Source organism: Vicia villosa, linkage group LG2 (genome assembly GCF_029867415.1).
Source record: "Vicia villosa cultivar HV-30 ecotype Madison, WI linkage group LG2, Vvil1.0, whole genome shotgun sequence".
NCBI classification, from domain to species: Eukaryota; Viridiplantae; Streptophyta; class Magnoliopsida; order Fabales; family Fabaceae; genus Vicia; species Vicia villosa.
In genome coordinates, this window is record NC_081181.1 from 189,370,816 (window position 1) to 189,382,193 (window position 11,378).

The 11,378-nt window shown below is 30.4% G+C and overlaps 1 protein-coding gene across 3 annotated transcripts; it reads right to left on the reverse strand.

Annotated features, from left to right (window-relative positions):
* Positions 1–593: 593 nt before the first annotated feature.
* On the reverse strand, positions 594–6,152 carry LOC131653341 (probable cyclic nucleotide-gated ion channel 20, chloroplastic). Of its 3 annotated transcripts, none has more exons than XM_058923457.1 (13): positions 6,035–6,152; positions 5,348–5,758; positions 5,028–5,225; positions 4,823–4,921; positions 4,486–4,623; positions 3,886–4,134; positions 3,578–3,733; positions 3,245–3,390; positions 2,840–2,917; positions 2,596–2,725; positions 2,083–2,335; positions 1,676–1,835; positions 594–982 (listed from the first exon to the last, which is right to left on the reverse strand). In XM_058923457.1, the coding sequence occupies exons 2-13, from the start codon at positions 5,681–5,683 to the stop codon at positions 886–888; spliced, it is 2,040 nt and encodes a 679-aa protein (XP_058779440.1). In that variant the 5' UTR covers positions 5,684–5,758; positions 6,035–6,152; the 3' UTR covers positions 594–885. The 3 variants fall into 3 exon arrangements, with proteins under 3 accessions (XP_058779440.1, XP_058779439.1, XP_058779438.1); XM_058923456.1 differs by having other exon boundaries at positions 5,348–5,769; positions 6,035–6,129; XM_058923455.1 differs by having other exon boundaries at positions 5,348–5,827; positions 6,035–6,095.
* Between the last annotated feature and the right edge of the window lie 5,226 nt (positions 6,153–11,378).

Below are 11,378 nucleotides of genomic sequence, written 5' to 3' on the forward strand. Positions count from 1 at the left end.
AAAAAAATGGTGTTCCTTGTCAAGGAAGCTAACTCGTCCTAGATGGTCTTCCACATCTTCGACTTCTGGTTTTTAAAGTTGTCACCTTGGCTTCAAAAGCAACAATTATTTCATCCTCTTCTTTCAACTTATTTTTAGGCTAAGTCAATATGGACTAGAGATTTTCCACTTGTTTGAGCCTTTCCAGATTAAAATGAAAAAATGAAAAGGATGTATTTCCTTTTACATAGGAATGAGTGTATCAGGTCAAACAACAAGGAGGTGCCTTATCCAATGAATCGTGGATCAATGCACCAGATTAAGAGACAAAAAGACGCCACAAATTACCAACCTGATAAGGCCTAGATTGACGCCAACCATCAATGCCCGCGTGATCGTATGTCATAAAGTACATAAATAGGAGGGAACCCAAGTATCATACAAAGGCAATCCAAAGCTCTCCTCAAATCAGAAGTACCTCCACTCCTTTACCCGATTTCAATGTCCCTGGGACGGTTGTAACGTCTAAATCCTAACTTGATATTTAGACATGAAGATGTTTCAAATCCACCATTGATATAACTGTAAAATGTGCGTGTCGTCCGTCCGCTAAGGAAAGCAAGTATAAATAGTTGCATTATTCTTTAAACACCACATATAAGATAAAAAAACATGTCTATTGAATTTTTAAAATTCAAACTTTTTTTTCATTCTTCAAATCAAAACACTCGTGGATATACTTATCATGATCGATTTAAGGATTTACTTACATATATATACAGTAAGTTCAATACAGGGCACCTAATTCATAACTCCCTATCAGCACACCACTATTCTATTCCAAGGACTAGAAATTACATACATTAGAGTACAGATATCCTATGAGTTCAATGTTTGATAATCATTTTATCTAGTATGAGCGTTACGCAGACACTTCTTCATGTATCTCCATGCCACCTGAATTCTGTTTGCTGCAAGTGATCTCCAATAAGGCGATTCATACCTAACACAACATAATCATCAAGTCAGTGTGAGAAGTCATATAAAAAAAATGAAACAACATTCTTAACGAGATTGTGAGATTTTGGATCGAGCTCTAGTATCTCGACAAGAATACCTTCTTGGTTCGACCTAGTTTAAGCATGTTGTCGAAGTCTGCTCACAGGGTGATGTCGAAGTCCTACATGCTATAGTCGAAATATGTTCTAGCATAGTCTATAGTACTAGGTTTGTTAGCATGTCGAATTGGGTCTGTTTGTTAAGCCCAATTGTCTAAGCTAACTTGTAGCATAAGTTAGCTTAGTAGTTTATAAATAGACTAGTTCTCTCTGATTATTGAGAGAGGTTGATCGTTGTTATTCATTTGTTATCTATAAATCCTAATAGAGAAAGTGAATAGAAAAACAATTACAATCCATCCTAATATTTCTTCTCTCTCTTTCGTGAAACCTATTAGGGTTTTTTGTGTTTGTTCAAGAAATTTAATCTTTCTCGTAATTTTGGTTTGTTTTTGACGACACTCCGACACAATAGAGTTGATGCAATTGAATCATACAAGGGTGATCTTTCTCATAGTTTTGGTTTGTCAAACTCCGACAAAACAGAGATGATGCAATTGAATCATAAAAGGGTGAAGATGTGATCAAGTGCTAACGAAAGACAACAATGAAATGAAACGAATGAATAAATGATCGACCTTATGACTCCTTGAACACGAGGGCTCCGCAAGAAACTTGCGAAAAGAGTTGTGACTTCTTCAATGTCTTTAGCGCGAAGAGAAAATGCCTCAACATTGGTTAAGCATTTTACTGTCCTATCACTAGTCAACCCCTCTCCTTGAAGCTTATTCTTACCATCTGCAAGAGAAAATGTGTTATAGACCACAAAATCAAAGAGAAGTAGATTCATCTCATAGATTCAAATGGTACACAGCTGATTTACTAACAAAGCTTGAGAGCTTGATAGAGAGAAAACAAATCTTAGAACTCAATTGACAAAAGATAAAATGAAAATGATTTTTCTCTTTATCTAATTTATATATTTTTTAATAAACCATATTGATGAAACATGTTGATTCTCATTTTCTATTAGGTATAGTTGTACCTTTGCTTTCTGAAGATTGTTCAAGATACCATCTAAGAAGTTCTTCACCACAAGCATCCCCTTCAGATAACGGAACCGGAATTCCATCTTCTCCAATGCTCTCCAATTTTCCACGCACAATAAATATCATCTTCTGTACAAGACCACCCCGGCTCAAAATTCTGCTTTCTTTGAGGTATGTCGTCTGTATTAGTCTCTCGCGAATGGCTTCTAAGATAGGCTCATCCTCATCAAGATGTGAAAATATTCTAACCTGTAGAAAGAGCACTAAGGCTTGCTTAATATAACTTGCTTTTGATGCATCAGTTTTTAGTTTCAAGATGAATATGCACTAAGTTTTGAGTTCAAAACTGGTTTCTCATTCATTTTCTATTGAATTCCAGCAAGTTAGAAGTAGACGCATCGGAAACAAAAATTTTATTTAACACATCATCAGTGAGATTTTGAAGTTCATATAACATCAAAAGCAGACAATAAAATTCGCTTAAAAGAGTAATATGCGCGAACACATACTTTTGTAACAAAATTGAAGAGATGGCGTCTTATGTCTATCAGGAGATCTTCCGGCAAATTCTCGAGAACCATTTTTTCAGGAACACCTCTTGTTGCAGCCCAACTATACCGTTCAGCTTCTCGTACCCTCCTGCATGACAGACATATCCGTCATTTGTACATCATGTGTAATCCATTCATTATATGCTAAATGCGTTTTTGCAGTAACGATGTGGTTCATTAATAGCGTTAGAACATTTCATACCTTTTGAGTTCTTCTGATAAGCGACGGTGGCTCATCCATTTCTCAACATCACGGCCTCTAAGTTGCATTTCTAGCCTCCTGTAGGCGAGATAGAGAAGCCCATCAGAACTTATCTATAATGTTCCATCTTTAAACAACTTTAAACTGGATATCATGAATCATACAGGATGACAAAACAGTGATCTTTCTACATCACTTTTAGATTTTCAAATGAAAGAAACTTCTAACAAAAGTTAGTTTAGAAGGAAACAAATGGCACGTGTGTTTGGTTTCACAGTACGGAGAACAAAAAGTGATCCCATTCGAAGTCATGTTGTGTCAATAACAGAAACAAACACATGCCACAAAGGAGCACCATAGTCACCAATAATTAACATGCACAAAAGTATTAGAAAAATGTTCTACCTCCGCCCAAGACCCTGAAGGAAATTTTGTATGTTTCCAATGAGAAGCGCAAAAAGCAAGAGTCCCAATCCAATGATGGACATTGTAAAGAGGACTTCCCATTCAAAATAGCTTGGGACTTGATTACCAGCCAGAGTACTGATTTGCTGTATTAAAAATTACAGGCGTATAACTGATAAGTGATATTAAGGATCACAGTGGTGGTTCAAATTAGCACTTGATAGGATATTAGAGATCATTTGATCATGTTTTTCAAAGTCCAACCTTTGTCTTCCTCATTCTGCTAAATTAAATGTAAAACTATGTATGTAAATAAAAGAACAAAATGCATACCTGAAATCCCCAAAATAGTGCATATACATATTTATTGACCACACTAGTTTCCATATAAAGTGGTATAGCATTTACATAGATTCCATAAGAAAAAGCACCAGACGAGGAATCCAAACAATCAGAGGTACCTTTATCTCGCAAACATTGATTAACCCTCTGAAAAAAGAAAAAGGGATAAAAGGACAGAAGTTAGCACTTCTCAAACCTCCCCCATGCATGGTGACAATTCAAGGCAAAGTATATGGAACTTAATTAAGAAAGAAATTGTATTTCCTGAAAATGAAGATTCAAATTTCATTTTAACTAACCTGTAAACCAAATAGGTACCAGCATGCACCAACAACATGGCCAGATAGCATAAAAATGAGAAGATTTAAAATGAAACTTGCCCAAACTGATTCGAATATGAATCCGGTTGGAGACTGGCCAATTAGCAGAGGCAAAAATCTGAACAATCTAGGAATATACTGTATTAGGATCGCTAGACGTAGAAGATTCTTAGAATAATCTGCTTCTGAAGACACCAAGGAACTTGGTAGGACAAAGTATATTATTATCTGCAAATCATGACAACAAATTTGAGTTTAAGCATGATTAAATTTTTTGAACCGTAAACCTGATTAACTTGAACAATAAGTTATTTATATACAGATAGAAATAAGAAAGCAAAGTTCTTTGGCATAACACTGCCACAGCACAAAAGTTATTATAGATAGAAAAACTAACTTCTAACAGAAAACAAGTAGCTTGAGCTTTTAGGATAATTAACATAACAAGGTATCACTATCATGTATAAGTTCAACATGAGTGTCTCTATTATTAAAGGAAAAATATTTTTTTCATGTAGAAGTTCATGAGGAAAAAAGTATTTATATGGATGCATCTTGGAGAGATAGGAGGTAATATACCTGAGGAAGAGGTAATACAACAAATAAATCGAAGAAAAAGTAACCCTTCAAGTAATTAAGAGCAATCTCCTTGGGCTGGTCAACTAAGTCTCCAGCACCAACCACCGTTGACTCGGGAGAAACATAAGCCACCCTAAACTGCAAAGAAGCAACTTACTAAACTCAACAACCATGTTTATGATTGAGAATACATGCACATTTTTTTCCTTTAGGTAAAGAGAGACTAAGGAAAATTATTAGACAAACCATTAGACATGTATATTTAAATGGTCTATCATTCTATGAATAGATGCATTAAAACAAATTAATTCTAAAAAGGTGATTATATAAAAATTACCTGAAGAAGAATGTTCAAGAAATACACAACATCAGTTACGCTTCTAAGTAAAACAAGTATTTTTGCCATTTTCCAGTCAATAACAATACTTATATTACTCTGCAGAAAGTGAATAAGAAAAAGTGATGTTTTGTTAAGGAAGGAAAAAAGTAAAGCAAATGATTTGGAAATATTTCACAATAAAATAAAAAGAAAAGAATCATACCTTATTCACATCCACATAGATCGAAAAGAAAAATAATGGATCAACAAAAATTGCGACCAAGCAAAATATCGCCAAAAACTTGTTCCATTCTTGTACAACTTTAGTGTGAGGATTCATAACTCCAGGAATACATGGAGAAAAGAAAGAAAGAAGTTTTCTTCCAAAACCTTTGGCGTCACCATAAAGAGAATTGTGGAACTATAAACATTCGTAACATAAACCAAAAACATGATTGGTTATATAAAATTAACTGCAAATTAACTAACTTGTACAACAAGTTACAAAGAAGCAACAGTCAACTAGTTTAGGAAGAAAGGTACCTTGGGATCAAAGATAATTGAAGCTATTGGTTTTCTTTGCTGAGAAACTTTGATGTAAGTTGGGCAAGTAGTGCAATAAGGGTCATTACACATTCCGAGTTGTCCCGACATCAACAAGTGTTCATTTTTTCGGCCATAGTCGTTATCCCAATGATATTCATCTTTCCTATTCTCTCCTACTTTGTTTCCTGCCATTACAAAACTATTCTTAAAAGGATTTCCAGTTGCATATAGTGGGCCGCTCATTTGATTGATCGGACTTTTCTTCGTGGTACGAGGAGGGCCAGTATGTCCGACAAGATTCGGTTGTCTCTCAAATGAATCCATGGAAGCCATAGAAATAGAGATTGAAGCACTTGGTGTCCTCGATATGTTCCTTCGAAACGAAGAATCGTCAGGCTCATCCGATCGCTGTGAACATGCTTCAAACATAATCGGAACTTCGTCATAATCGAAATGATTCATGTTTTCTCGATGATTCTAAAAACAGAAAAATCATCAAAATATTTGTTTATGCAAAATGTCAGCAATTTTAAAATGAAACTATCCAATTCAACTTATAATTCTACATGCATTGGGGCCTGTGTTCAAACTTCAAAGCTAACCCTCAACTAATATCTCTTTCAAATAACATGAATTGTTACAAATTATATATAAAAAAAAACAGTGAAAAGTGAAGAGTGAGACCTGATGAAAGAAGAACACACCCAAAAACTAGTTTGCAAAATGAAGAGTGAGTGTGTGTATGAGAGTCTTTGTGAGAGTGAAGAACTTGACAAGTAAATAATATAAGGAATGTGATGTCGTTAGCGCGTGAATTTCAATGATAACTAGTGCGTTTTGTTATGGTCACACAGACACTTTTTAGCAATCATATGGAGAAATTTTCCTAGAAGAATAGGATTGACGAGGATGATAATGACATAACAACATTACGTGATCATTTTTGAAAGAAAAAAAAAGCAGGGGAGATTTTAAAATACTACAAATTATTTAAATTCAACCAATTTAAAAATAAATTTATTTACAATTTGATTTGATTTTAGATAGTTAGATAAAAAATCTGATCAAATCCAATTCAATTTTGTGCGTTTTAATTTTAATCAGATTATATATATATATATATATATATATATATATATATATATATATATATATATATATATATATATATATATATATATATATATATATATATATATATATATATATTAGTTAAATTTCAAAATATTAATATTATTAAAATATTAAAAAAATAGATTTAATATAATATATAATATGTATATAAAAATAATATTACAAAATAAGAATTATAAATTATGGTTGAAAAAACAAATGAATTATATAAATAAATAGATTTAACTAAACTAATAAATAATATTAAAAAAATTAACAAATAATAAATTAACACATATTTCATACTAATAAAATATAAATAAATATTAAAATATATACACGCCTCAGTTCAATTTGGATTGTCTGAAAAAAACAATGGTTCTGTTTGTCATATTCTTTTTTGAACTTATAGCTTATAAGCTCATACAACAATAAAATACTTGTTTGGTAACAGTTTTTTTAATCATGAACTTATATCTTATTTTACTGGCTTATAACTTATTTTTCAGACGCTATTTCAAATAGCATTTTAGCTTATAACTTATCATTTTTTCTTCCATTTTTACTTCCATTTTTACTCTTATTATTTTAACTAAAATCCACTTTTACCCTTTATAATTTATTTTAATTTAAAATAAAATAATTACATATTAAATGTCTTTTATGTCATTTTAATTAATCAGCTAATTGAACCGTTAATTTTACCAAACACTTCAATTAGCTTATCAGTTATAAGTCATCAATCATCAGCTATAAGCTATAAGCTATCAGTCATCAACTATCTGTCATAAGGAATCAGTTATCAGCTAATTTATCAGTCAATCGCTATTTTTATCAAACAGAGCAATCTAAATCATCTGGTTTTTATAAAATGACGCACAAATACACCGTATAATATTCGTTTATTTTTTGTGATTTTTTGTTGTTTTCTATCCATTTTTGACATTTTTATTTAGATCCATTTGAATATGTATGAGTGTATTTATTTTAAAAAATTAAATTTTTTAAAAAGAGTTTTATGATCAAAATTTTAAATTTGACTAAAAAAATTGATGTTAAATAAATTAAAAATTAGATGAGTGAATAAAAAACAGTAAATAAATTTTAATGTTTTGATGATAAAAATTAAAACCATACAGCAATTTATTCTTTTTATCAATAAAAAATCGGTTCGAAAATTGAACCAAACTAATGAAAGTCGGTCTAATTTGGTTTGATTCTTAGTTTTAATTTTTAAAAACAATCAAACCGATAAATCGAACCAATGACTATAACTACGATCTAAATATTTTATTCCACCCATCATTCAACTCAAATTTTATATTGGTTCAAACATTCTCCGTCTTTTTCTTTCAGTAAAAATATGCATAAAAAAGATACTATTTTCTTAAGAATTAATTTGGCAAAGAGAGGTTGAGCATTGAGCACTCCAAAACTTATTGTAATTGGAAGACATTCATACAAAACCCTTGAAAGCATACGGGCTTAAAGGATTAAAGAGAATGAAGAGCTTAAAAAAAAATATGAATTGGAAATGATATTAGGAGCTAATTTAATTTTTTATATGATTATTAATGACATTTAGAAAGTGTTGCAAATGTAACTTGCAACATAAGCAAAGTGACATAGTTTTCAATTTTTGGTTAGTTAACGCTTTCTTAACATTTTAAATAGCTCTCTCATTGTATGTGTATTTCAATTCCATAATAATACCCCTCTCTTTCAATTAGGGATGTCAACGGGGCAGATATTGTTCGGAGGATGTTTCTCCGCTCCCCGCCCCGCCCCCAAATTTAGTCCCCATCCCCATCTCCAATCCCCGCCACGGGGAAATATTTCCCCCCATCCCCATCCCCACAGATCCCACGGATATCCACGGAGATCGAATCTTAAGAAAATTTCTACACTTTTTGATCAAAAATATGACACTAGTATTTTGTTATTTTTTTCCGTATTTTTTAAAACGCATATATTTGCATCTTTATTTTATGAGTAATGTTATTCATACACCACTTTCTACACCAAATACTTACACCCAACACTATTCACCGTATTTATACGGTGAATAGTGTTTTTAAAATAAAAGTATATATTTTATGAACAGTAAAATATTATTATAATAATAAATAATTTTTTATTTTTTTAAATTTGTGTCATTAACCAACTTTATAACTTCATTAACCAACAATTTACATTGCATTAACCAAATTTGGTGACTACTGTAAAGTACTGTTCATGGGTGTGAGAATAACATTATTCAAATTTGGTTAATGCAGTGTAAAAATTTGGTTAATACAATAATGAAGTTGGTTAATGCAACATCCAGGTATTAAAAATAATTTTTAGCAGTCACCAAACTTGGTTAATACAGTGTAAAAACTTGGTTAATACAGTAATGAAGTTGGTTAATGCAAAATCCAGGTATTAAAAATGATTTTTAGCAGTTATCAAACTTGGTTAATACAGTGTAAAAGTTTGGTTAATGCAATATTGAACTTGGTTAATGCACGTTTGTACATGAACAGTGTCGTCCGTAATTTTAAAAATAAAAAATATTTTTTTATAAATATTATTATTTTATTTTAAAAATACTGTTCACCGTATAAATATGGTGAACAGTGTTTGGTGTAAGTATTGGGTGTAGGAATTAGGTGTAAGAGTAGCATTACTCTTATTTTATAAAAAAAATAAAAATACATCTTGCATCAATAATAAATAAAAAAAGCAAAAGAACTTGATGTTGCTAATATTTTTTATGTAAAAATAAATAAATAAATAGTAACATAACTTGCTACTGTGCTTCCACTAATTTACTACAACAATACCGATGTCGTCCAACGCAAGTGGTTGATTATTTGTGACAAATCTATAACTTCTAATGACTCTTCATTTTCTAATACATTGATATTTTTCATGTAAAATTATATAATTATATAATATATAAAATATATAAATTAAAATATATCGTCGGAGTCGGGGAATCCACGGGGACGGAGGATACTTTTCCAATCCCTGCCCCAAAATGTTATCGGGGGAACTTTTCCCTCCATCCCCATCCCCACGGGGAAAAAAATCCCCAACTTCGGATCTCCGCACAGATATTCCCCACAGGGATCCCCATTAACAGATGCAATTGACATCCCTACTTTCAATTACTCTTGATTTTCTCTTATTTCTTCAATTTGCAAATAATTACTTATAACCAAGGTTATTCAATAATAACAACGGCTTCTTAAATCCGTCGAAGAATTAAAAGGAAAAAAATTAAATAAATTTTAACAATGCTTTTATATAAAATCTCTGGTTTGGTCATAATCTTTACAAGGATTTAAAACATTGATGAAGTAAAAAAACACTTTCAAAACCCAAATATAAGGTAGTAGTAGTCTTTTACTTTCTATTAACTACACATGTTTAAAAGGCTTGATACATGGTCAGGTTGATGTGCATAAGGTATATCCTTATGCACGGTGCATAAGTCTCGTACGAGTAATATTTAAATTGTTCTGAGTAACATTTGAGTTAAAAACAAGTAATAATATCATAATCCATGAATAATATACGCATTATTTGTACACATATATTAATTATGAGTAATTATTAATTGTGAGTAATGAGTATACTATTCTGAGTAATATCGAATTTTAACTATTTTGAGTAATATATTCATTGTTCTGAGTAATATTTATACTATTTTGAATAATCTGTATATTATTTTGAGTAATAAATATAATACTTTGAGTAATATAAACAATATTTGAGTATTTATGTACCGTGCATAAGGATATACCTTATGCACATCAACACATCCCCATTTTTGTCTTTTAATTTGATTTATGATCAATTTTTTCAAAGGTATTAGGTTAGTTATTTCCGTCTAATGGCAATTTTTTTTTTAAATATTAATCATTATATTCATCTCACTAACAAATAAAAAAGGTTTAATATGGTGGTCAATTTTAGATAATCTATCAATCGGAGACATATCAAATGAGAATTTTGGTTATTATGAGAATTAATGATTTTTTATAAAAACCATATTATTTAAAATCAATGCTCAGATCTCCATTAATGTGATATGTATTTAAACCAGACTCTACCAATTAATTATTGTATCTTAAAATTTGAGTGAAATCTAAGATATTAATTTTAAATCGTATAATTATTATTAAAAGTTTTTTAGTTATCGTAATGACTAAAGTTCTCATTTGATATTTCCCTTTATCTGTTATACATATTAAAACATAATATAATGCATCATCCACATCATTCACAATTTGGCACATCATTCACAATTTGGCACATCACTTTAAAGTCTTATCATTTAATATTTATTTCACAATTATAATTAAAAATAATAATTTTTACATTTATTAGAATATAAATATATGTCATTATTTACTAATAATATCTCATTTTTTTTAAACTATAACTTAATGTCATTTAATTATTCACTACAAAATTTAGTTACTGCATTTATTTGTTCAATTTCATACCATAAGTTTACATTAATATTATTATCTCAATTATAAATATTTTATTAATTTCTAATAATACTCCACATTTTTTTTGGGCCGTTAAGAATCCAATATCGAATAATATATAACATGAACATGTCTTTATAAGTGGGGACAGTCTCCACCCTACAAACCGGTATAAAGTGAGTTAGACCTAACCATATTTTTTAACATGGTATCAGAGACAATCCACTTTTAATTCTATGCACACACAACTCTTTAATTAATCCATTTGATAATTCTATGCACACACAACTCTCTAATTAATCCATTTGACACATATTATAATATTATGTTTACTTTTGGTTGCATTTTAGTTATCTTTATTTTAATATATTTTTTTATTGGCTATTGATATTATATTTTTATATCATTGCATTTTATTATAATTATAAAAT